General features: G+C 33.9%; 1 protein-coding gene across 6 annotated transcripts in view; it reads right to left on the reverse strand.

The window, feature by feature from the left end:
- Positions 1–27,782, reverse strand: part of MIA2 (MIA SH3 domain ER export factor 2) — a 91,206-nt gene that overhangs the window by 21,546 nt on the left and 41,878 nt on the right. For 5 of the 6 annotated variants that reach the window (XM_007465785.1, XM_007465784.1, XM_007465783.1 and 2 more), the window contains 12 exons: positions 27,208–27,312; positions 23,092–23,214; positions 21,107–21,227; positions 19,857–19,903; positions 18,920–19,010; positions 16,178–16,316; positions 11,579–11,680; positions 10,559–10,619; positions 9,965–10,000; positions 6,228–6,295; positions 4,907–4,989; positions 3,120–3,248 (listed from right to left, as the gene is read on the reverse strand). In XM_007465785.1, the coding sequence (XP_007465847.1) occupies positions 3,120–3,248; positions 4,907–4,989; positions 6,228–6,295; positions 9,965–10,000; positions 10,559–10,619; positions 11,579–11,680; positions 16,178–16,316; positions 18,920–19,010; positions 19,857–19,903; positions 21,107–21,227; positions 23,092–23,214; positions 27,208–27,312 (1,105 nt within the window). The remainder of the gene's footprint in view (positions 1–3,119; positions 3,249–4,906; positions 4,990–6,227; positions 6,296–9,964; positions 10,001–10,558; positions 10,620–11,578; positions 11,681–16,177; positions 16,317–18,919; positions 19,011–19,856; positions 19,904–21,106; positions 21,228–23,091; positions 23,215–27,207; positions 27,313–27,782) is intronic. The other variant, XM_007465786.1, reaches the window with a different exon arrangement.

Genomic DNA, 27,782 nt, shown 5'->3' on the forward strand with positions numbered 1-27,782 from the left:
GATTCCAACAAAGTTTCCCTAAGACACATTAGACTGTAACTCTATCCTACCAAAGACATTTCTAAGACAAAAAGGAAAAAATAATTTTGTCATGTACATAAGCAAACACTTGCCTATAAAATTCATTTTTAAATGTTATCACCATCATTATTTACACATAAAATCAGTGGTTAAACTGAAAATTATAACCACTAAGTCTGAAAAATAAGAGTAGAAAGTAAACTGCAAAGTAAGAGATGTCTATACCAGATGTAATAATTATAAAATCAGGTTTTTGTTGCTTAAAGTAATATGCCAATAGTCAAAAAGCGCATGATGCCTTTAAAACAGTCATCTTAGAGGCTAATATACCTATTTCAATATTTCTGAAACGACTCGAAGTATTTTTTTTTTTTTTTTTTTTTTTTTTGCGATACGCGGGCCTCTCACTGTTGTGGCCTCTCCCGCTGCGGAGCACAGGCTCCGGACACACAGGCCCCGGACACACAGGCATGGCTCACGGGCCCAACCGCTCCGCGGCATGTGAGATCCTCCCGGACTGGGGCACGAACCCACGTCCCCTGCATCGGCAGGTGGATTCTCAACCACTGCTCCACCAGGGAAGCCCTCGAAGTATTTTTTTAGAACAACTCTTTTAGAAATGTACTCAGATTAACTTAAGAGCCACTCAAAAAATTGGATCTTAATGTAACATGACTCTCTACTTCTGCCCCAAAATGATTTTAACCAGTCTGATTACAAACTTTATATCTGCCAAATAAATTTGGCTTTAAATGGCTTCTAGCAATTTCTAAATATCAAATTCACCTTCAAAGACAGCTCACAACTCTGAAGGCGAGTCTAAAACAAGAGTTTCAAAAACAACAGCACTGTCGAAATAAACACTTTGAACAAGGTAACACTCATTTGAATAAGAAAGACTGACATGCTAACATTTATAAAGAAGGGGAATCATTTTAAAGTTCCTTTCTTATGATCACAGAAAGAATGGTACCTCAATTAATAACCCATATTCAATTAAAATGAAAAATACAAATATAAAAAATTTTTTAACATTAAATAACAAAATGAATTAATATTTCATCTGTCATTGAGGGGGGAATGAGTTCAAAAAACAGTGTTAAAAAAACTGTTTTAATAGAAATCTTTCTACAATGCTTCCTACATTTCAGTACCTCCTTTAAAAGAAGAGACTAAAGCAGAAACTAACACACCACTGTAAAGCAATTATACTCCAATAAAGATGTAAAAAATAAATAAATTATAAATCTTAAAAAAAAAAGAGACTAAAACTAACATGACCTTTTCATGGTAACTTGTACAAGTATAACCGTTTTTTTTTTAATATGTAGTAATCTTTAAAATTGTCCTATCTACTCTCTTTTGTAGAGTCAGGAGGCCAACTGACTTTTATATCAGAACATCAACTTTTCCTTATTCCTTCTAGCATGTTCATCTTTCTAATCAGTTCATTAGAAGAAAAAGGCTGGGAAAGCAGAAAATTAAATCAATGAGACATGTGCGAGATTCCATTAGGCTGTTTGTCTACAGTGAAGGACAGATCTTTAAAGGAGACATTCAAAGGCTTTCTCCTGATTGTTTACTTCCAGAGAACAAAGTACAGGCCAAGTGACTACCAGGTGAAAAACTGCAAACATGAAAACGCTAAAGGTTAAGATTTTTCATTCAGTCCAAAAGTTATATACAGTTTACTCTAAAAAGAAATTATTTTCCTATACTCAACCTTATTCAAACATATATCTCATCCAAACTTTCAAAAAAGAAAATGATAACAAGAGGAAGGAAAAGAAAGGTCATTCTTCTTTGGTGGGCCACAGAAACTTTTAATTCAAAACAACTCTTTTTAAGACCTGCTGATAACTTACCTAAAACTTCTGTAGCTTTTCTAATGAATAGTAAAACACACTTGCAAATGCTAACCACACTGTATCTTGAAAGTAATTTAAAAAGAAAGGAAAGTAATTTAAATAGGAGAGGAGAAATCAAAGGTAATTTTTACTGTTATTCCAAATATTCAATTGACTACAAGCAATCCTTGACTTATGTCATTCAACTTCCAGTGATTCACATTTGCAGTTTTGCCAATTATATACCCTTATTTCTAGGGCACTGTTTTCCAGACTGCTGGCTACAACCCATTGTGGTACATGAAATTAACTTAATCTTAACTAGCATTCTTTTTTAATGAAATGGAATAGAACTGAACAGAAGATATCAGAAAGCATCAAAAATAGTAAGGGTAGTGCTATTTCATATGACTGGTTTCAATTACATTTATGTTGGTGTGTGTAATATGACATGATATAAACAGATTTGGTGCTAAAAACCTAAGACTCTTGATTTTGGAATACATAGGTTTGAATTTTGCTACAACTCAAGGGAAAATTTTAAAGTAACGACAAAGTAAACAAAATATAGTTGAGAGATCAAAAGAGTAAAACTCCAGATATATAGGTAACATCAGGGTAAGTGCTGATGAGGTAAATGCAGAAAGATCAATAGCTAATGCTTGGGCTTGAAGTGGCTCTGGAAATTCTCAAAAACACATAAGAAGGTAACAAAGCAGACAATTTGGGGTCAGCTTCTCAAAGTATTAACAAATGATTTAGGTCTCTTTTAGGTTCCCATCAAAACTCTGCCTTCAAGAGAGCACTTCTGAATTGCTTGTATTTTTTTTTTTTTTTTAAAAAGGCTCTTTCACTTGATTTTCTACCATGAAAAAGATCATGATAATAAGGTAAAAAAGATTTTTAAAATTCTATATTCCAATAATGTTTCATTAAAATACAATTTTATGTATTCTTTATAAAGTGATATATAGTATAATACAGTTTTTAAGAAGTTAAAATATGATTTTAAAAGATATATATCAAGTCCTTGAACAAAATGTAATCCATTATAACAGTGTTTCTAAGGGAAAAATATATTCAAATTAGATGTCACAGAGCTCCTTTCCAAACAAAAGTAACCCAGAATAAGTGCAAGGAATGCCTGTATTTTGCAAAGGTTTATTTTAAAGATCATTTTAAAGATAAGTTGAGATGAAAATATAAAGTAAGGAAGAAATCTAGAGTAATAAAGATGTTTAAACAATATACCTCTTCCTCCTCCCCCTGGAAGCAAAGGTGAGAGTCTGAGTGGACCCTCCAACAAAGTTGGAGGGGAGAGAAAAGCTCTCATTTCAGGTGAAGGTCGACCCAATGGTGAGGGACCATATGGGGAATGCTCTGGAATAATTAAAACAGCATATTTAAATTCATAGTTTCAATTACCTACACTACAGATTAGAATCCCATTTCAACAATTACCTTCGGGTCATTCTATTGCCAATTTAAGTTTAATCCCTGTCTTAAATACTAACCATGCCTTGGGTTTTGCTGATATGGGATAGAATTAAATATTGAACCCTCTGTTTTTAAAGTCTATCTACCAAATGGACACTTCAGTCAATAAAAACATCATCTTCTTGGTAACTAATACACTTGAATAACCATACAATATTAAGCAAAGGACATCATATTTTATAGTAGTAAGAGGACTTGAGGGGCATGAAGTTTGTTTGGTTTTGTTTTGTTTTTAATGGCAGTATGTTTCCAGATATTTAAGCTGGTGAAGGTTGTAACATGGAAGGGCTCTGTTTAAATCAGGGCCAGCCCCAGATAGGCTGTGTTGGGCCATGAATTACCTGAGAAAAGCTCACATTTTGAAAAGTAGGAAAAAAACCCCACAAAATACTCTGAAACATCAGAAATTACTTTTGATTCATCACCAGTGAAAATTCAGTTTACATAAAATAATTCATTAAATAAATCACTTTATCTATAAACCATATAACCAAGAAGAACCTTATCATTTTACAAACTTCACCATTCTCAAATAATGGTTATACTTCCAAAGATCAAAAATCAACAACATCAAAAAACAAACAAACTTAAATGCCACCAAAATAACACTTTTCAAAACATGTTAAATTTTATTATGTAGCTTATATAATATTCAAATATAGTTACAACAAAAGATCAAAGCATTATTTACCCTGAGACTTTTTTGCTTTAGATTCAGATAAAAATTCCTTCTGAATAATTCCCCCCACTCCAGATTTTGTTCCTATTTGAAATCCATAACAATCTTCTATTTTTTAATGTAGAAATACTTTCATTTTAATGAAACTGGACTCTCAAAAGTGATTTTTATAACTTTTCAACAGTTATTAAAAGGGGAATCTACCTATATAAAAATAAGTTTGTTTTCACTGCCCTAGAAGTTTAATTCCAATTCAACCAAAATTATTTGGAAAAATTTAAACTATTTGGAATAGTATGAGATCATAAAGATGCTAACTCATTAATGAATGGACAGAAATATTAAATACATCTTCCAAAGAACTGTTTCTTTTAGGGATAATTAAAGCAATCAAAACTCATATTATTAAGGTTTTCCCAACTTTTTAAAGAATACTTTCAAATAATTTAAAACCAGCTGTTTTAATTCTTATTTTTATAATCCAAGCAAATTCCAAAGAATAGTTAATATATAAACAGTCACAATGCTATTCCATTTAAGCAATCCTTATTCATTCTCCAAAAAAATAATTAAGGAGTACCTTACTATGTACAAAGCACTTTGCTTCTCAAGGAGCTCAAGGTACTAAACATACATTATCTTACCAAATGCCACTGAGAAAAGGAGGCAGCCATTATTTACATTATTGCTAGAGAACAAAACTCAGAAAATTGGGAGACCATGACAGAACTCAGATTAGAACCCTAGCTCCAAAATCTAAAATATTTATTAGCAGTGTTAATTCACACTAATATAAACTATATATGCAATATATATAAAAATATATGCATTTTTAAATGAGGGGTTAGAAAAAAAAAACTACCTCTGCCAAATGCTGTATTTGGAACATCAAGTGCGTAAGGATCTTTTTCTAAAAGTTCAAATTTAAACTCTGTTTCAGTTAATCTGCAAATAAAGAACAAACATCTCTAAGTTACTCATCCAAGAGAAGCACCCACATTTCAAGAAACTGCCACTACTAAGTACAAGCTACTCTTCACTATCTCAATATCTACATAAGAGAAAGAGATCCTTTAAAATTATTCTGATCAAAATACCTTTCCATATCCCCCACTATTTATTTTGGGGTAACATGTTCCTTTTTGCCTAGTAATAGTGATGCTTTGTTGAGGCTTGGAATTGTTTTGTTTTGTTTCTTCAAAAACAGAGTATAAAGAGTACTATATCACAGAATCCAAATTTTAGAAAGATCTTGAAGGGTCCTCCAAGGTCAACCAGTTCAAGTCTATTATTCTACAACTAAGGAAAGTGAAGCTAGCAGTTTAAATGATTTATGCAAAATGAAAGTACCAGGATTAAAACACAGGGCTCCCAGCTCTGAGTCCCATATGCTTTCCATTATAATGTTATCCATATGATTCCAATCATAACATACAATTGGAATCTGATTAACTCATCCTACTATTTTACTCCTAAATTTTTTATCTGAAAAATATGACATTTTAAAAGAATCTTATTTCTAGTTCTTGACCATCAGATCTGAAATGAAACATTTAATCATTCAGTTTTCATTTGTGAGTAGAAAAGACAAGCAAGAAGACTAAAACTAATACTGGATAATGTTAATAGTACATTCTGTCAAGAAATTATAACACTATGGGAAGACTTTTACAATCTTCATAGAAAAGCGTTTACTCTTCCCTTCGATTGTACACTGTACCCGTTTATCCTCCTATTCATTTTGTTATTGTAAAGCAATGCCACCCAATGCAATAAAACCAGGGAAAAAGAGAAATAATAAACATTCTATCCACTTATTCATTAAAAGATGCTAATACTCTGAGAAGTACTATATCAGAGAGATTCATCCTGTCTATCTCCATCTCTGGTAATCTCCTGCTACCTACACTGGTTTAAAAAGGAAAAAAAAATTTTAAGTTACTTTTTACAAAAGAACCTGTGAAAAGTTTCCTTCTGTTAGAGTAACCTCTCCAAGACAAGTGTTTCAAACAAAAATCTAGTAACTCCTAGTAAAACTAATAGATACTTTACCACTAGATATGTTGGGTTCACTGAAAGCTTTCTTGTTTATCCTTATAAAAGTATTAACTAATTACTAAAATGGCAACTAAGAATAAAAGTCATAACTAAAGTTTTTAAAGTATTCCCACTAACATACTTACTTTTGTCTATTGTGAGCATTTTCTTTCCTTAAATCATTGAGGTTTCTTTCAGTAGTTCGAGCTGCCAACTTAAGGAAAATAATATATCTTTAAAAACATTTATGAAAACTTAAAAGATAAGCATATATAAATATCTCAATAATGGCATACAAATATCCCAGTCACTTAAGTAACTAAGTATCCATTTCAGTAAACTCAATGTAAAAAAATTCTAATTCAGAAAATTATTTTAAAAGGGAATGAGTTTCATATAACCAGAAGACATGAGCCTAAGGCTGCAGTTTAATCATGTACTTGCAAGAAATGCTTTTAGCTAGATGTGAAGTCAAGGATTAGTATTATTTGGTGCTGTAAATATCCAAATAAAATGACAAGAGCAATGTAACAGGACCCAAGCTTAGGAATTGAGACTCAGGATCATTATGCATGGCCGCATTGGCTATGGAACAAAGTAACCGTCTCTGGAAAGAAATCACTATAATTCTGTGAACCTATAAAGGTCTAAAACAGTTTCAGAGCTGGTAAAGGCCATTTTTTTTAATGGCTGAATATAATCAAAGCATGCTGTGTGTTTATTAAGTACACAGCACTGTACAGATATATTCCTTTAGTCTTTTACATTTGCTTAGAGACACTTTCATTTAATAAAAATCAGAGTATATATGTTTTAGAAAAAAAAGCTTACACTTATACCAAGAACATGCAATATACCCAAATAGTTGTGGGCAAAATTAAGCTTGTATAGAATACTGCATGTTTCCCAGTTATTCTGTGGACTCTCCAGATTACAAGCAGCAGGGTGTGGAACATCAGACCTGCCAGATTAATGCAATCCACTAGAGCAAATGTAACAATCGCAAAAAGGTAGGTAAATTAACTCAGTCTATAACTATAACTTTTTACAAGTAAAAAGAACTATATTATCAAATGTGTTCAAATGTGTTCACTTAAAATGGTGAACTGCACCTGAGAACTGACTTTAACTAGGCAAATATTCACCAAAACCACATTTTGGCACTCAATATCAAAAAGATTCCATGTGTAAATCTTTTTCTGATATATAATTATATAATCAATTTTGTACTAACAAAAAAGAATACTACAACATAACAATTTTAGTTAACAAAATACCAATTCATTTAACTTTTAATAATGCAGAACTAAAATCATTTCTAAATGTTGTCTATAGTGTAACATATTTACTATTAAGCATATGGCAAAAAAAATGCATAGTTAAGTCAAAAGTAAGTTCTACTCTGATTATAGTATCGTATATATTAAAGATATACCTACAACAGAGAAATATAAAAATAAACTGATGGCAATGATTCATACTTGAAAAGTTTATACACAAAGGTTAGCAAAAACTGTAATTACAGTGAATAACTGCACTGTATTCCAAAACATTCGTATTCAGATATTAAATATTTACAATATACAAAAAAGATTCTATTAGGAACAGGTGTTGTGGAAAATGAAACAGTCCCTATAAGCGTAAATCTGTGGTAAGGACAAATATAAATGACCATAGTACCTGCCACGGGATACAAAAACGCAAAGTACTATGACAGTTTGAAGGAAGAAAAGATTAAATCTAACAGGATGCAGCAAAGAAATGCTCAATAGAGAAAGTAACATCTGAAATTATGAAATTATGTATAACAGTAAAATAGTGGAAACAAAGTTTATAAAATGAGAAAGGTTTATATAAATTATAAAACATTCATAAAAAATATCTATGATACATTAAGAAAGCAGGTTATAAAACGTTAATATATGATTTTGTTTTCTTAAACATATATATGTGCTTTATGTCTAAATGTATCCAAAAAAGTATGGAATAAATTAAAGTAATACTGCTGATTACTTCTTTGTACTTTTCTACATGGTATGAACTTTTGTTCATAGTATATATTATTTTTATAAAATCTGAAAAATATCTTTTCAATTTGAGACATGAAGGGCATATTTTCTGCATGTTGTAATTTAAAGTCAATGTCATTATTTACTAAATAAGAGATTCAATGTATTGAAAAGAAAAAGTACAAGACTTATGAATCTGAAAGGTCAATGTTTCAATTTCCAATCTTCCCTCTCTAATCACGTGACCTTGGGCTATTTCCTCACCAGTAAGACCTGAATAATAATACCTATTTTACAGAGTTACAGTGTGGATTGAATGAGTAATATATGTAAAATGCCTTTAAGTGCAGTGCCTAGAACATAAGAGATATTAATAAACATCAGTTCCTCTCCATCTTGAAAAAATAATTTGCATCTGAGTATTTAGAAAGTGGTGAGAGGGCTTCCCCGGTGGCGCAGTGGTTGAGAATCCGCCTGCCAATGCAGGGGACACGGGTTCAATCCCTGGCCCGGGAAGATCCCACATGCCACGGAGCAACTAAGCTCGTGTACCACAACTACTGAGCCTGTGCTCTAGAGCCCATGAGTCACAACTACTGAGGACGCTTGCCGCAACTACTGAAGCCCATGCACCTAGAGCCTGTGCTCCACAATGAGAGAAGCCACTGCAATGAGAAGCCCACGCACCGCAACGAAGAGCAGCCCCCGCTCACCGCAACTAGAGAAAGCCTGTGTGCAGCAATGAAGACCCAACAAAGCCAAAAATAAATAAATAAAATTAAAAAAAAAAGAGAAAGTGGTGAGGAGTGGTGGAGAAGACTAAATTCATTTCCAAGCCCAGCTTATTAATTCAAAAACAAATCTTCACTTGACCACTCAATACAGAAGCATATAAAAATCTCAAAATTGGGAAGGATCTTGATATTCAACACATATAATCTCTCACTGTAAGCTGAAATCTCCATTCCAAGAAACATCCATGCCTAAAAAAAAAAAATACCTTCCAAGCTTCAGTATAACAACAGTGATAATTTAACAGTTAATATCTACTGAGTGATTACTATATGTCAGGTACCTGGCTAACAGAATTATCTTATTTAACCATCACAATAACTCTATGAATAGGTACTAATGATATCTCTGTCTTTAGGTAAGGAAACTGGTGGTAGGTGATAGAGTCAGAATATCAACCAAGACAGGTTGACTCCAGACCCCATATTCACCCACTGTGCAAACTGCTTCCCGTTGAAGACTGCAAGGGACAAGTCTTCCAAAGGCCAGCTATTAAGAATAGTTCTTCATTTTAGAGGGATCATCCTGATCATTTGTCAAAATCTACATGCTTATCACTTCCTCATACAGTTCCTCTGGAGCACTGACATGTCATTTCTCGTGATGGTCTTTTTCTTAATGTGTAACAAGTAATTCAACAATGAGAAATCAGATACCTGAATTGTATAACTTTTAGAATTAGGAGGGGCTCTAGATTATTACTTAGTACAGTCCCATTGTTTTACAGATGAGTAAACAGGCCCAGAGAATTTTAAGTAATTTGTCCACAAGTAATTAGTTGACAATCCAGTGCCTGAAACAAGTCCATGAAAACTACCTCACCTCCCCCAAAGAGTATAAGCTCCTTGCAAAGAAGCAATGTGCTGAAAGCGGAGAAGAAAAGGTCAGATTTTGTGAATAACTGTATCATAACGAAGTATGTTCATAAGGAACACAATTTCACTACTGGTGAAATTAAAAGAAACTGATTTCTTTAAACATCACCTATTTTCTCAGTTTTAAAAGTGTACTTTTTACACTGCTCATTTAAATTAGGAAAAAGAACAATTTGATGAAAAAGCCTAAGAAAATTTAATACTTACCCAATTATCATGTGCTTTTTTCTCATGAGAAATAATCTGAAAAAGAAAGTCATTAAAATAGTACTGATAACAATTTTTTTCAGTAAAAAACATTCACACCTACCACTATGATTTAGTACGCAACTCATACACTCAAAAATAACTCAAGCATCTCTAAAAAGTCAGCAAGTAACATTTTAAAGCAAATTTTCATATACATATGATCTACTCTAGCATACGTTTAAACAAAAACTGAATGTAAAGACAACTAAAATTTTTGTCTAGTAACATTTCTATTTTACACAATCATCAACTACAATAGGAGGTGACAATTAAGAGACAACTAGCCAGACTAAATATAAGCCCCCAATGCTGATATACGTTTATTTATTTATGCAACCCAAATTTCCAAATCAGCATCAGTTCACATGGCAACTTTAAACAATATCTCGTTCCAGAATCTCTGCCTTCCTAGAAATGTTCCACAGCCATGCGCAAAACCTTAAGAGAGTAACTATACTCCTGCATCAAAACAGATACCAATTCAAACAAACCACAACTGTTTTAAGTCACACACACACACACACACACACACGCACGCACGCACATACCTACCTGTCCTTGATAAGAATGAATGGTTCTCTCCAATTCTTCTTCTAGATCTTTGGCTCGCTTTCTATAAAGAACAAATAATCATTCTACTATTAACATATACTAAGAAATGACAGAACACACTGTCTCTACTGAAAATATTAATTAAAACACCTAGAGTGCTTTGTTTCATGTAACTCTAGAACTCCACATGTTAATCACCTTTACGAGGTTCTAAAGTACATTTTTTCCTGATATAATTTCAACATTAATTAAGCTTTAGGAGTACTACTACTTGGGTTTACCTAAATCAAGATCATGAAAAGATTAGATGGTATACTGGCTCATTTTTATTTTTAAGAAGCATAGTACTGGGAGATTTATTCAGACTTCATATAATCTTAATAGAACTCTAGGAAATTAATGATCTGTAAGAAATAAATTGTTATTTATTACCTCTATAAGACTAAAAAGACAATTCCTTCTTTTGGATAAAATTCAAGCTTACTCTTCCCAATGTCAAATGAAGTATCACAACTATTTGGAATACTGTTGAATCTTGCCACTTATTTTCTCTGGGTTTTTATTATATCTATTATTGTACCTTAGCTCAGTGAGGATTGAGCTAAGGTGAAAACCAGACTTATGGTCTTATAAACACTTCTTTATAACTTTAATTAAGGCTTACTCTCCTTTTGGTGGCATACTTCTCAAATTGATTAACATTATATACATTCTTCCCCATGTGAACCAAAGAGGAAAGACCTTAAAATTAATCACATTCATAAAGTTCTTAACATTAACATAAAATAGGATCACTCACATTCAAATCCAACTAATGTGAGAGATTTAAAATCACACACACTGACAGAAAAACTTTTCCTTTTTATATTTTCCGTATAATTGCATAATAGCAAGACATCTAACTGAAAAATAATGAATCAAAAATATGTGGGATTTTTTTGGTTGCTTTATTATTTTTTCTGGTATTGGGCTTTTGGATACTCTTCACCTCAAAAGAAAGGGGTAAAATATATTCAATACCTATAGGTCTCCAGCTCTTCGGCTGCATGGCTGATCTTTTCATCTGCTTTGGAAAGTTTCTCCTCTTTCTCTAACCGGTAGTTTTCCTCTGCTGTTAACTTCCTTAAAACAAAAAGTGTTTTATTTCTTTTACTATATGTCATAAAATAATCAATAATCAATTACTGCTTCCCATAAAGCAATCTGCAAATACCAGTAAAAACATCACATGCAAGAAAAAAAAAGTGCACCTGAGTGTGGAATTTAATATTATAAACTCAAATTGTAAAGCACCTTGTCTAATACAGTACTAGTAATATAGAAGTTTCAAGTTTTCTATAAGAATTTATCACAGAAATAAGATTATCAAAGGTAAATATTAATAAAAAATATTATGATTCTATATTATTTACCAAGCTTTCTAGTATAAAGAAGTATTACATTTATTAGACAAGAAGTCACCAACTAATGAACTATGTTTCAATAATTTTTAAATTGATTATTAGTTGTTAAAATAGTGATTGGGCTTCCAGGCCAGGACACACGCACATGCACACACACACACACACACACACACACACACACACACACACAAATGAACCCAAAGTAAATAAAATTTAGTGTCCAACTTACTACTTCTACTTAACAATAATAGCTAATTTAATGAGCCCTTCAGCATGTGCCAGAAACTCTTCTTTCATCTCTATATATATTATCCTATTTAATTATCACAATAGCTCTACAAGGGTACTGTTGCGCTTCCCCAGTGGCGCAGTGGTTGAGAGTCTGCCTGCCAATGCAGGGGACACGGGTTCGTGCCCCGGTCCGGGAAGATCCCACATGCCATGGAGCGGCTGGGCCCGTGAGCCATGGCGGCCAGGCCTGTGAGCCATGGACGCTGAGACTGCGCGTCCGGAGCCTGTGCTCCACAACAGGAGAGGCCACAACAGTGAGAGGCCCACGTACCGCAAAAAAAAAAAAAAAAGAAGGGTACTGTTTACAAAAAGAAAAATGAAGCCCAGAGAAACTAAGTAACTAGACCAAGGCATACAGTCAGCAGTTAGTGACTCCATTATACTACATCACCCATGTTGTTTCACACGGTATCATTAATAACACTGGTCCCTCAAGATATACTTGTTGAAGGCCACAGGAAAACATATTGGGAGTCCTCCTACCTATGGATGCCTCACCTTTTTCATGAGCTTTGGGGAAGAACATGACAAACCACTGAAGAAATTCTACATGTCAACAATAAATGTTTTATATTCCACACACTACATTACCTATTGCTTAGGAAGCACTCCCCAACTCAATCGTTTCACAGGTGTTATAAGAAAATAAGTCATCTCCTTAGGAAAAGCATGAAAGTGTAGTGGGCTTGGAGATGGAAGAGAGGTGTATTCTTACTGTATAGACTGTATGGTTAAAAATGGCCAGAAATTTATGACACCCCTCCAGTTGAGACATAAAGTCTATGAACCCTCCTCTTGAATTTGGGTGGGCTCATAAATGATGGAAATTGAGAACTGAAAACATTTCAAACTAATGAATGAAATTGCAATGTGAACAACATGCATACAGCTAGGATTTCTGCTCAGCTTCCCATCCTTGCTTTGAGTATCTACAGAGAATACTTTTTTTCTTTGGAAGTTTAAACATCACTCATTAAATTTCTATAATCAAACATATATTTTTTTGTTCAAAAGATACACTCAAAAGTATTCCTTTCATCTCAAATAATCCCTGTTATGTCCAAAATTTACTCACAGTATCTTTCATCCTAACCTAAAAAGAAGGACTCATTCCTAGGTTTACTGACAGAAACCATGAGGCTACCCTCATAGTAGCTCTTCCATTTAGTCAAGTTTATTTCTCTTTTATGCCTGGAGCAGTCCCAAGTGGCCCAGAAGTCCATGATGAATAGAAAGGTTGTAAGTTCTGAACTGAATCCAAAGCATGATTGAAGTACACAGCTTGGTAGTCAAAGAGCCTAACAAATCACCTAGCATCCTGATGTCAGTGAAGTTTTAATATTCTCTACCAGTTTCCGAACACATACAATAGAATCTCATTATTCCCACTAGTTATGGTCTATAAAGTCACCACAAATCCTAAATTAGCAAATACTGCTCCTAGGGGAAATACAGGGTTAGAGTCCTATGACCTCTGATCACAGCACTTTTATCATTAATACATAACCCTGTTGTATGTATTTCTGGTTAAAGACACCTTATTTAATATATACTGCTGATTCATAACAAGGAACTCATGGCCCACAGCATTATAACTCATGCCTGAACAAAGTTTATCTGCACATGTATTTTCTCTAGAAGGCGCACCCCTGCCTTCCTGCACTTAGCAACGCTAGACAGCACTTCAGTACTACACTTGGGGGCCATTTTAAACAGCTAAATCACCAAAAAAATAAAAAATTAAGATGTGGCCCTAAATAAAGAACACTTGTTTACAGAATGAGAGCTGAAACAAGAAGGCAGAGTTCTTGTTTGACCTCAACTGGGAACATGCACACTGGGCAATTCAAATTTTCTGCCATTCTGTGCAAGTTTGCAAATGACCACTAAAGCTTTGCAAGTATTGATTTTTTTTTAAAGATTTTTTAATATACATGTTTATTTATATTTATTTATTTTTGGCTGTGCTGGGTCTTCATTGCTGTTCATGGGCTTTCTCTAGTTGCGGTGAGTGGGGGCTACTCTTTTGTTGTGGTGCGCGGGCTTCTCACTGCGGTGGCTTCTCGTTGCGGAGCATGGGCTCTAGGCATGTAGGCTTCAGTAGATGCAGCACACGGGCTCAGCAGTTGTGGCTCGCGGGCTCTAGAGCACAGGCTTAGTAGTTGTGACACATGGGCATAGTTGCTCCGCAGCATGTGGGATCTTCCCGGCCCAGGGCTTGAACCCGTGTCCCCTGCACTGGCAGGAGGATTCTAACCGCTGCGCCACCAGGGAAGTCCCACAAGTATTGATTTTGGGTTACAAATAAATTTTCACAAGTAGGTGAATTTACAAATACAGAATCTACGAATAATGAGGATCAACTGTAAAAACTTCCATTAAGTTATAAAGAGGCTTGAAAGTCTGTTACATTTTATCTCCTTTAATGACAAAAAAACATGTGATATAGTGTTATTTGGAAATCTGGTGTCTCCAGATATTTTATTTCCTTTAATGATGAAAAACATGTGATATAGTAGTATTTGAAAATCTGGTGTCTCCAGATAGGTATCTCAAGGGTCTTCTGTGTATCTACGCATTCAAGCATCAGCATGCATACACATACACATAAACACACACACACACACACACACACACACAAACACACACAATCTTTCACTACAATATATAAAGCACTAAACATATTTATTCATATATTCAACAAATACTTATTGAATTAACTACCATGTGCATAGTTTCAGGCACTGGGAATACAGAAGAGAAGAGAATGAAGTAATTATCTCATGGAGTTTATATTTAATGTGGGGAAGATTTAAAAAAAAAAGATAATCAATCATCAGAGGATAATGAAGAAAAATAAAGCAAGATACAAGATAAGGGGATAGGAAGGGGCAGGTATTATTTTAGATACAGTAGCCAGCGAAAGATTCTTTGAGGTAACATTTGAACCTAGACTCAAGTGAAATGAAGGACTGAACCTTACACAGGGGAATAACCACTCCAGGCAGAAGGAACAAGTGCAAAAGGCCCTGAGCTACAGATGTGCTTGGCATGCTAAAGATCATCAAAAAGGCCAGCATGGCTGGAAGATAGTGAGGGAAAAAGAAAATGAATAATCTAAAATTAAAGAGGTAGCAACAGGCCAGATCTTATAGGGTCTTGGAGGCCATGATAAAAGCTGTGGATTAAATTCTGAGTGTGATGTGCAGGCACTTGGAATTTCCAAGCAAGAGAGTGACAATACCCACAATTTATGTTTTAGAGGGCTATGCTACTGAAAACACATGCAGGAAGTTAAGAGTGGAAAGATGGAGACCACTCATGAGGCTACTGCAATAAACCAGGTACTAACAGATGATGGCTGGGATCAGAATAGCAGTGTGGGAGGTGGTGGAAAGTGGTCAGATTCAAGACATAGGAAAGCTGACAGAATCTGACAATTGACTGAATGAAAGAGAGAAGGCAAGGATGGCTTAAGCACCTGCCCTGAACAATTCAGCAAATGACACTGCCTTTTACTGAGACAAGGAACACTTGGGCTGCAGCAATTTACACAGGGGAGAGGAATCAGTTTCATATATATCTGAGATGGAATTAATGGATAGTTCAATTAGTAAGATGTCCACCCAGATTCCCAGACCCAGCTTGCACTATTGGGAAGTTTAATTAGCAATAATTTGCTGACTACTTATTAGAAGTTAAAGAGGATTTTGTGAACCAGACTGGAAAGTCTACTATCATTTATATTTTCTTCCTTGAAGAAAAATGTGTCAAAATCAAATAACTTTCTTAAAAATAAATTGATGAAAAGCAACCCAGTCATAAATTGAGAACTGTGAATAATCACATAAGCTGCATGCATATGCAACATTTTTAAGCTACTTTACTTCCCACTCAGTGGAGTTACCAACATAATTTTTATTACCTGTGAAGTGTCATTTCATTTTCTTGATACAGTTCAGTGATTACTTTAAGTTTCTGCTGAAGCTTTTGAGTCTCACTTTCAAACTGTGTATTTTCTGACTGTAAAGATGCTTGTTCTGTCTGGAGATTATTAATACACTCTACAGAAAAAGTTTTTAAATCACAATTAAAGGAGCAAATATTCTGAGTTGCACAGTAACATTTCATAAAAATAAAAATTACCAAAAATAATTAATAAACTAAATTCTTTGCAACAGAAAATCTATAAGGTATTTTGTTCACCTAAAAACCTTTTAACATTTTAAAGAGTTATATAAATTATTATAATTTTTTTTATTATTTAAAGATTTACTTTAAAAAAAAATGTCCTAAAACCTTCAATATTCTAATTCTAGCATCTAATTTTCAGTTTAGGAGACAAAAGCCACTAAAATTCTCAAAGTTTTGATGATGAGGGTTTTGAAGGCAAATATTTTAGTTCAATATTTTCCATGAAACTACTTCCACATGATGAATAATGCATGTTTTTTATCTAGTAAAAACTTTATCCATTAATACTTAACTTCAACCCAGCCTCTTTTTAAGCCAAAATTTTGATATATGTTATAAATCAAGCCAGAAATTTGGATCTTCTGATAACAAATGCTCTAAAGTCTTGCTAGCTTAAACCATATCAAGACTGGAAAGAAAAATACCAATTTTAGCTTTGTTTCAACCTAAAAGAATTATCTATGGAACTAAAATTAACAATTCTAATTTATTATGAATATTTTATAGTTAGTGCAACCACTGTTTTTAAAACCTTATTACTCTTCCAACATAACTTAACTCAACTCCTCTAAGACTGAGGTGATATCTCCCCAAAAGTGTGTATGAATCACCACTATACCATATATCTTAAAACAAGGCAAAACACTCTGCCTAAAGAGGGCAGTTTCAAAATCATACTAACAAGCATTAAAATTTTATTTACATGTAATAGTATATAATTATTCTAAAACATCTATTAATTAAAGGTACACACCAAAATGATAGTTTAAGTAAATACCTTAACATTGAATGATTAAATGTGCAGGAAATTGTCCACATCTGTCTTTCCACAGAAATTTAAAAATCTGTATCAGTTAAAAAGTCTGTTGACCTTCGCTTTAAGCCATTGCCACTGTTAAGTCTTAACAATTCTTAACAAGCCACTGTTATGTCATTTAACTGACATTAATGTTGGACATTATCTCTATTAAAATTGGATCATCCCTACTTTTTTTTTTTAAATTAAACCAACAGTTAAATCTTCATTATACTTTTGTACTTCTACCTTAACTATTTTGTTTCAAATCCTCTGTATCTTAAAAGAGGACTGTAAATGATTACCGAAAAAGGCAAGATCAGAGGAGAAACAGTTTAGAAGAAAACTTTCCTGTTATGAATAGAAGATCAATTATAGAAATTAATCTTTCATGACCCATTAAAAAAAAGAAAGATTTGGAAGAAGCATACAAACACAAAGTCTCCAAATACTACTTTTAGAAAATAATAACTTGCCAAGAAATTTTATTAAGTGATGGGGTAACTGGTGAGCAAATTCCTTGCTATTCTAGCACTTACTACAGTTCCTCACTGAGAGCCTGTTAATGTACTAAAATATGGCTTCCTTGAAAGCAGGCTCCATATCTTTTCCTCCTGTAAATCTCCCATGGCTTTTAGCACTATGCTTTACATATAGCAAAACGTTATTTTTAAGTTAATATTAATGTTTTTCAAAATCCAAAAATAATCCAACTACCAGTATCGTGTGAATAGGGCAATGATAATTTTATAAATAATCTGTATCTCTGGTGGTTCAACCTTTTCAAAAAGTGTCTTATTATAAATACAGTTCACTTATTTGAGAAATTTTTGAAAATACAGATAAGTACAAAGAAAACAGAAAACTGTCCCATATTCAAAGAGAATCATGGTTGACATTTGAGAATGTCCTTCCATTATTTTTTTATGCTAACAGTTACGGTGAATTTTTTTTTTTTTTACAAAATGGAATGCCACTTATATCAACTTTAAAAAATTTCAAACATAACTAACTGCATTTGTTTACTTTAGGGAAAAAACACTATCAGCAAAATAAATTAAAATCTTTTCAATAAAAAAAACTTCAGTTCTACAGGTCTAACATCATTCCTGTATGTGCTAATATAGTATGCATGTACATTAAAGGAAAAAACTATTCTATAAAAAGTTCTGTTAAATACAGTAGTACCACTACTAAAAATCAATTTTGCAGTTAACGAAGATTTTTTTTAACATCTTTACTGGAGTATAACTGTTTTACAATGTTGTTAATTTCTGCTGTATAACAAAGTGAATCATCTATACATATATATATATATCCCCATATCCCCTCTCTCTTGCACCTCCCTCCCACCCTCCCTATCCCACCCCTCTATTAACATTTTTAATTTGCTACTTTTTAACCACTAAAACCATACCACACGTATGACACTGAAATTCAAAGTAAGTAGTTTTACATGTTTTTTAAAATAATGCCATTAATTTTATATAAATATGGAGAAAATGATATGGCTTTACCAACAACAATAAAACCTCACGACTAACTTTTCAGATAACCAACAAAAGTAAAAGTAAAAAAAAATCAAATTGTATCTCCCCATAATTGATTCAATTAATGTACCATTCTCTATAAGATGTATTTATTTAGAAAAACTTTATAAGTATGTAGATTACCTACCTGTAAGCTCTTCTTTTGTTTTATCAACTTCGGATAATTGAGTGTAAATTTGGTTTCTTTCTCCTTCTAGGGTTTTTAAAGAAGCTCTTAACTTCAAAGAATGGGAGAAGGAGAAGGAAGAAAAGCAACATTAATCAATTATACCAAAAAAACAAAAAAATCTCAATACACCATCCCAATCCCTTGAAGCTCTTTTACACTCTGATGAAATTATTGCCTAGACTACACAAACCAACAATGTAGCTTCCATCCTGGAAAGTTAGCAAAGTCATCAATAGTTGTAAATCTCCAAACAGGAACAGAGAAGATCAGTGACAGATGCTTGAATAGTGGCTATCTGCTTTCAGCACATAAGATTTTTTTTTCGTTTTTTGTATTTTTTTTTTTTCTTTCCCCTGCAGTAGAAGCTTTGGAGTCTTAATGACTGGACTGCCAGGGAAGTCCCAGCACATAAGTTTTGATTAAAGCAACCTTCAAACTACATTACCAAGACTTCACATAGATCAATAAAGATCAGGACGCCACTACTAGGATGAAAAAGGTTAGGGATAAACCACAAGAAAATGAATCTAATACCTACTTCTCAAAATAAGATATTAGGCAATAGGGGATCAGAAAATACTGAGACCAGAGGATGAAGAATGCACAAAGAGGGAAGTATGGGAGAATATATAGTAAACATTCTTAATATATTCCTTATCCAAAGAAACGAGTGTATACCTGAAAAATTTTATGATAAATTCTAAAAATTAACAATATGAATTTTATAATAACAATAGTTACTATAAAAAAGAAAAAGCAATTGAAGAAAATTCTGATCACTTCTAAAAATTCTATCACTTCATGGTAACTATAAAATGGACTTTTAAAAGTTACTAGGACATATGGATGTTTATTTCTTTGTCTATATTCTTTACATTTCTGTAGTAATGCAAACCTTAGCAGCATGAATCAGTTTCTTCAAAGCTCCTTTCGGTTGATTATCTACAGTGAAAAACAAAAACATAATAATAAATTGAGAAAACAGTGCAATGCCACAACAGACATTCAAATGATTTTATTAGTTCACTCAACTAGAGCCTTATAATCCGTCTTCTTGCTACAATAAAGAATTTAATATAAGGCAGAACAGCCTCGAATCTGCTCCCAGGAAGCTAAACTAAAAAAGCACTGGAAGTACCATAGTATCATCTAACAAGGTTCTTCACCACTAACTCCAAGAACAGAGTTATAACAGGGATTTGGTATTCACCTAAATCCAGCCCACCGTCTCAATTATTCTTAGAATCCTTCAGCTTACAAAATATGAGTGGAATTATACTCCAAATTACAATAACATTAAAAAGCATGAGTTTTCTCATTAGAAAAAGAATTATTTCTTACAAGATAAAGCAGAAGTGAAAAAGTATAAACAGAACTATATGTATTTACTTTGAAATGTACTTTTCTTCCAACACATTAATGCTATCATCAAAGAAAATCTTTTAAAAAATCACACCTTCTCCTTAATATTTGTTAATTATACAGGGGATGGAGGGAGAGAAAAGAGAAAGGGCACTGAAGTCAGAAGAACTATCATTGAGGGAAACGGGATGAAGATACGTGAGACTTCTCTGTACTGCTTTTACAACTTTCTGTGAGTCTATAACTATGTCAAAACAAAATGTTCTTTTTTTAAGTCAAAGAAATTGGTTTGAAAATACATTAAGTGGCTATAGTGAACCTAACTTTTGCTGAGTTTCCATTCTGCAACCAACAATGGCAATAAGAATTTGGGATGGCCAAGATTAAAGTACTGTAAACATCTGAACCATCTAAAAAAAAGGTATCCTGAGGCATTCCTTTATATAACACTCATTTTTCAAACTACTCACCCAGCCATTTGATCAGTTTACAGTACAGGGAAAAACAGGCATGGAAAAAATGATTATGATGCAATGTGAAGAGTGCTGTAATGTACAACATATAAAAAGAACAGAGAGGAAGAAGGCTGAAGGTCTATCTGAGGGGCTGAAAAAAGATTTACTGAAAAGGTGTTATCCCAGCCGAAACAACCATAAGGGATAGTGAGAGAGGGGCAGAATATTACACAAGTATATAAAGAACATGGCGCACATGGGGAACTAAAAGGAAATACAAGAGTCAGTCATCGTTTTCGGTAAAAGAGGATAAGTCATGACTTAATACCTAAGTGCGCACCATTCCCTGAATCACTCTTCATTTCCAATTCCAAGTTATCATCATCTGTTATGTCTTCTCCAAGCACAGCAGCCCAGTCTTTCATCTTTTGTAAGCGCTCAGTCAGAGACTTGACATTTAGCAAAGGGGGAAAAAAAGAGAGAGGGTAATACCTTATGCTAACAGCTTTACAACTTCTGAATGCATAGTTGTAGTCTAAAAATCAGTCCACATAGATGACGGTACAGGAGCTCTTATTCTCCACCTGGCATAAAATATGTGAACACTCTCAAAAACTAACATTTATTTACTATTAAACTCTGCAAGTTAAAAATCAAGACTGGTTATTCCTAAGTCAAATACAATACTTGATAATGGCCCATTTTTGCTAAAAGTATCACATGGCTATAAAGCAACAAAACACTTCTTACGTGATGTTTCTCACTTGCCATAGTAAGAGTGGTCATTAGCATGAGAGTCAATTTTGTGTGAAGTCAAACAAATCCTCAAGTAAGGTACATGATATATGAAAAAAATCACAGATTTCACAGATTAAATTTATTCAAGTAAACAACTAGCTGAGGAGCTCAACTGACATAAAGAAAAGGAAATTATAAAAGAGAATCTGAATTGGAACATTAGAGGTTTTCCAACAGTACTTTTTTGAATTTTCTTAAATAAAGGAAGATTTTCTTAAACCATAGAGAATAAAATAGACTGTCCCACATATTTCTGTGGAAGGACCCACCTAAAAAAACCCATTCTGCTCTACAATTTCCACCCTTCGATCTCCTCCCTCTTGAGTTCCAGGCACAAATATCATGGCCTACAACTTTGAGTAGAGCTTGAGATTAGCATCTCATTCTTGTTCTGTTAGGAGGAGTCCCAAGTTCTTTAGTAGAGTAAGTTTAGGGAAAAAAAATAAAACAACAAAAAAAAATAAAACAAATTATGACTACAAATCCTAAAGATGGAATCTTAAAAACATCCTTAGTAGCAATGTAAATAGCATAAATGTATGGCTTTCAAGATGAAAACATCCACTTCACTGTGCAGATTACAGAATGTTAATTGTACAGCTTATTAGTATTTACACTTGAGTATCTGTTTGCAGTTTGAAAGTATAAGATTTAAAAGAGTAGGCAGGTGGACATATATACACTACCAAATGTAAAATAGATAGCTAGTGGGAAGCAGCCGCATAGCACAGGGAGATCAGCTCGGTGCTTTGTGACCACCTAGAGGGGTGGGATAGGGAGGGTGGGAGGGAGATGCAAGAGGGAGGAGATATGGGGGTATATGTATATGTATAGCTGATTCACATATAAAGCAGAAACTAACACACCACTGTAAAGCAACTATACTCCAATAAAGATGTTAAGAAATTAATTAATTAATTAATTAATTAATTAAATTAAAGGGTAGGCAGGAAAAAGTGGTAGGAGGGAGAGACGGGGCGTAGGAAAAAAAAAAATCAACAAATCCGAATAGTAATATCAACTATTTTATTCCTATTGGAGTCAAATTTCAATTAGATTTACTTAAAGTATTCCTCTCTGTAAAAGTACATGTATCAGTTAATCTAGTATTAAAGACATTCAGCCAATACACATAACCTCACTTGTCCAGTTTATAAAATTCTTTCCAACCTCTTCTTATCAACAAAAAAAGATGGCAATCTTAAGATAAAAGGTAAAATCCAATATCCTTTGTCTTTCTTCAGTAAATACCTAGGCTAAAATACAGAGAAGAAAAAAGGACACAGGGAATATAGATGTATATATACTACAAATCTACAAAGTCTTCAAGGAACATTAGGCAGCAAGGATAACAACACTGGTACAAATTGGAATGTATGCCCAAAAGTACACTTTCTCAAATTTGGCCAAATAAATTATCAAAATAAAAGCTGCTAAAAATAAAATTTTTCAAATTCCATAAATTAGTATAAAATTCTAGCTTAACTCATTCACTAAACCAGCAGGGTCATTTACCTTAATCTGATTTTCTTTATCACACAGAACTTGTTCCACATGTACTTTGGAGTCTTCGAATGTTATTTTCTGTTTATTAAGTTCATTCACTTGTTCTCGCCATTCTTCAGCTTCTTGTAAAAGCTAAAATTCAAACCCCAAATAAAAAGAAAAGCAACTCATATTATCTCATCATACTTATGTGTAGGTATACTTATTTATATATCTAAGGTGTATCATTAATAGAACCTCACAAAAAGGAAAAGTACCTCATTATCTTATCATACGTAGGTGTAGATGCACTTATTTATATACCTAGGTGTACCACTAATAAATATACAACACAATGTGTTACTGAGAAGGGAGAGAGAAAGGGAGGGGGGGAAGGAGAGAGGAAGGAAAGGAGGAATGGAATGAGGAAAGAAGGGAAGGAAGGAAAGCGGAAAGGAAGGATTCAAAGAACTTTCAAAACAGGGGTAAGGCAAAATAAGACACTTAAACATTCTTCAACTGATTTACATAATAAACTTATATCAAATAAAAAGCTTTCTAAGACAAGCATATTTGTTAGATTTGGCCATTCCTTACCATTCCTTATATCCCATATAACATGCCATACCTTACTTGTATTAAAATTTATTTTTTTTAATCATGTGCCATTTTGTGGTTAATTAACCTTCAGAAATACCATTAATCTAGAACAGGTCAAATTCTGCATAAATAATCTTTTTTTTTTTTTTTTTTTTTTTTTTTTTTGCGGTATGTGGGCCTCTCACTGCTGTGGCCTCTCCCATTGCGGAGCACAGGCTCCGGACGAGCAGGCTCAGCGGCCATGGCTCACGGGCCCAGCCGCTCCGCGGCATGTGGGATCTTCCCAGACCGGGGCACGAACCCGTATCCCCTGCATCGGCAGGCGGACTCTCAACCACTGCGCCACCAGGGAAGCCCAATCTTTTACTGTATATACTTTTACAGGAGAGGAAAGATTTTCTCAACATGAATAAAAGATAAAGATTGTTATAAAAGATAAACTTAATTACATACTGCTTAAAAGCTTTGCAAATCAAAAAATAACAGAAATAAAATTTAAAAACAAGTAACGAGAAAGAAATTCTTATACATACCAAAGCGTTAATAACCTTAACATGCAAAGAGCTCTTAGAAGTCATTAAGAAAAATAGCACTCCCCCCCCAAAAAACTAGAATCAGCAAGCAATTTACAAAAGAATCGGCCCATATGTATATATATATATATATATATATGAAAAAAAAAGGCCAATTTTATTTAGTCTTTAAAACTCTATTCTATCAAATAGTAATTACTGGGTTTCTCTGAAAAACTAAGGCTTCATCAGCATATTCCCTAGCACAAGAAAAACCAATCCTTCTCCATGCATGTATAATAGAATAAGACAACACTGACAGATTAAAAATAAATAAGAATTGAAGAATGAAACAGATTTAGTGATTGGCTGGTCTCTACTGATTTACTAAAGACACTGCATACACAGCATGCAGTCTTATAAGGTTAAAGAAGAAATGTGTTAGAACATGGAATCAGTGAATACAGAATAGTTTACTTCAAGAACTCTGGTGATTAAAAAGGAATTAGATGAAAGCAGCTATAAAGAGTAAGACAATCTAGGTGAAATTTTTTTTTCAGGGTACTAAAGGTCACCTTTGATTATATTGATAACATAGCAAAATTAACACAGGGTGTACCACCATTTTCTCCTGAAATCTACTAAGATGACAGTAAAGAGGTGTAAGGGATAAAAAGCATAAACCCTCAAGGAAAAAGAGAAAACGTGATGAGGAAAAAGATAATTCTAGAAGTGGAAAGTGGAAAGAGATGGAAGCATGGTAAAAGACCAGACAGAAGTGAAATCTAAGGCAGAAGATGGGAGACTCTAAAAGTAGGCTGACTTGATACAACTCAGAATGGCTCATGATTTGGAGGAACAAGTACTACGGTATATGTGGAATGAAAAGAGGAGGACTGCTCAAAAGTCTGTATGAAAAGCAGTTAGAAAATCCCCTAAGTTCTCCCCGCACACATATACACACTCTCTAATGCTCAATCCATCCCTCTCCCCCACACACACCACTGTCTTTCACATGCATGCACACATGCACAGGCACACTCACACACATACACACACATCTGGCAAGAACCTGGAAGGTTATTCTCTGGAGAGCTAGAATCTGAAACTCTGGGACACCTGACCCAGGTAAAGGTGTGAGTAACAAGCTGAAAACATAAAAGCATTAAGCAAAAGTTGACTTACTGAAATGAAGAGTGAGATACCAGCCCTCCTTACCTCACTAAGCTGCTTACCTCACTGTTGGCAAACAGGCTTATACCTCCCAAATGGGAACTATGGAGGAGTCATCCCTGTGGAAAATGGTCTTTGAATACCAACAATCAGAGATCCTCTAATGAAATACCCTAGCCAGATTACCCTATGGAGGGGTCCACAAAAAACACACACAGGGCTTCCAATGAGATTTGGAGAGCTTCACTATTAAATGAGCAGACACCCAAGAACCATCAAATACCTGAGAAAAGAAACTCTTAGATAAAAGACATAGACTAGAACAGAAAATAAAGGAGCTCACACGAAACAAGGCAACTCAGGGAAAAACACGTCAAAAAAGAGGAAAAAAAACCATAATATCCTCAGCAAAGTAAGACACTGCATCCATGAAACCAGAAAAAGGCATAAGCAAAACAAAGAAGTCTTACAAGTGAAAAATATCAGAGAATAAGTGAATGAAAGTTCCACAGACACAAAGAAACCAAAAAAGACATTTTCAATAATTTCATATATCATACAAAATACACACCAAAAAGTATGAAATAATTTAAGTAAATTTCCCAGAACTGAATCAAGAGCAAGTTTCCAGACTGAGAGTATCCAACAAATGTATAGAAAAAGACCCACACTAAGGCACACCATCATGAAATTTTAGAGAACTGGAAACAATGAAAGATATTAAAATTTTCTACTGGAGAAAAGAGTAGGTCACAAAAAAGGTTCAGTAATCCAAATAGCATTTGACTTCTCAAAAGTAATACTGGAAAATGAAGACAATAGAGCAATTATGTCAAAATATCAAGAAAAAAAAATTTCAACCCAGAAGATACCCAACCAAAATGTTAACAGTATGAAAGAAGAAGACAGTCTAAGTCATGAAAGTTTTTTAAAAGTTACCTCCTATACCTTTTCTCAGGAAGCTAATCAAGGGAATTCACCACATAAAAGCACAGGTAGGACACAGGAAATAAAAGATCTAACACAAAAGAACGACAAGGGAAAGGATGGGGGTGAAGTGAAATCTCAGAACAGCAGAAGTATAACAGACCTAGAGAACAAGTTCCTACTGGACCAGGAGGATGGAAGACCCCAGGAAGGACTGCTTCAAGGAAAAAATGAAATTAATAGATTAACCAAAGCATTTGAACACATAAATATTTACACAATCTCTAAAAGAGATATATATGATTGAACTACAGATGAATTACAGATAGGTATAAAAGAAACAAGACAATTATTAACTCTAGGGCAAATAAAATGTTGAGTGAAACGGAATCAGAGCACACCATGTGTCTCAGCTGTAATATTTAGAAAATCATAAATAATGTAATCATTAAAAATTTTCCCACTGAAAAATTATAACTGTATCGGGAGAACAGTTGGAGAGGAAATATATTTGGGTATGTGGCAGTGTCTACATATGTGGGGAGGAAGAGGGTAAAAGTTAAATCCTCATTAGATCTGCCACAACAACTGCTTCTGTCTTCAGGGCCCAGACACACAGCTGCAATAACTCTCACAGTATTCTCTGCCCTCCTTCAGTCTGGCTTTGAAGATTTGTGCTAAATGCTATTTGTTATTATTATTATTAAAATGCTGAGTGCCCGGGCTTACTTTCACTCCTGGGGGAAGAGGGTTCCAGGAATACAGACCTCTGTATCCTATATAAAAGAGACACCATAGGATACATAGGAGATTGTCCTGATCTTGTGGTCTCCAGAAAGAGCCTACTTTTGCCCCTAGCATGCGTCAGTCATGACTGTGCCCAGAACGTTTATAATTACATACTCACAAGTTGGAGTCCCTTTACAGTACAAACCTGTTTCTGGCTTTCCTGAAGTTGAGAATTGTCACTCAAAGCCTCTTTTATAGCTACCTTAAGTCTTTCTTCATTCATCTGAAATATTTTGAAGGTTGTTTTGGCCTAAGTAAAATACAACATATTGAGATTACAAGAATTAGTTTAATACAATAGCTCTTTTTTACACACACTCCCTGAAACACGGAATTAAAGTCAAAAACATGCCAATATTAATAGGAGAGGCAGCATGCTGTAGCAGAAAAAAAGGCTGGCCTAGACTCAAGGTCTAGTCACTCAAGGTCTAGTTGCTCCGCCACTAACTTGCCACATGACCTTGGACAAATGATTTAACCTCCTGTAACCTTCTATGTACTACGCGGCAAATTCTGTTAACTTTCTACTGTCTGTCTCTCTTACCAGAAATTAAAATCCACAAGAGCCTTTCTATTTTGTCTACTAATATTAAGTGCCAATCACCTTCAACAGTGATCAGTACACAGCAATGGCTCAATAAATACTGTCCAATGAAAAACATGAACTTTCCTCAGATACCCTGTATTTTTAAAATACATCTGAATTCTATTATTATACCT

This window comes from Lipotes vexillifer, unplaced genomic scaffold (assembly GCF_000442215.2).
Source record: "Lipotes vexillifer unplaced genomic scaffold, Lipotes_vexillifer_v1.1 scaffold7, whole genome shotgun sequence".
Classification (NCBI taxonomy): Eukaryota; Metazoa; Chordata; class Mammalia; order Artiodactyla; family Lipotidae; genus Lipotes; species Lipotes vexillifer.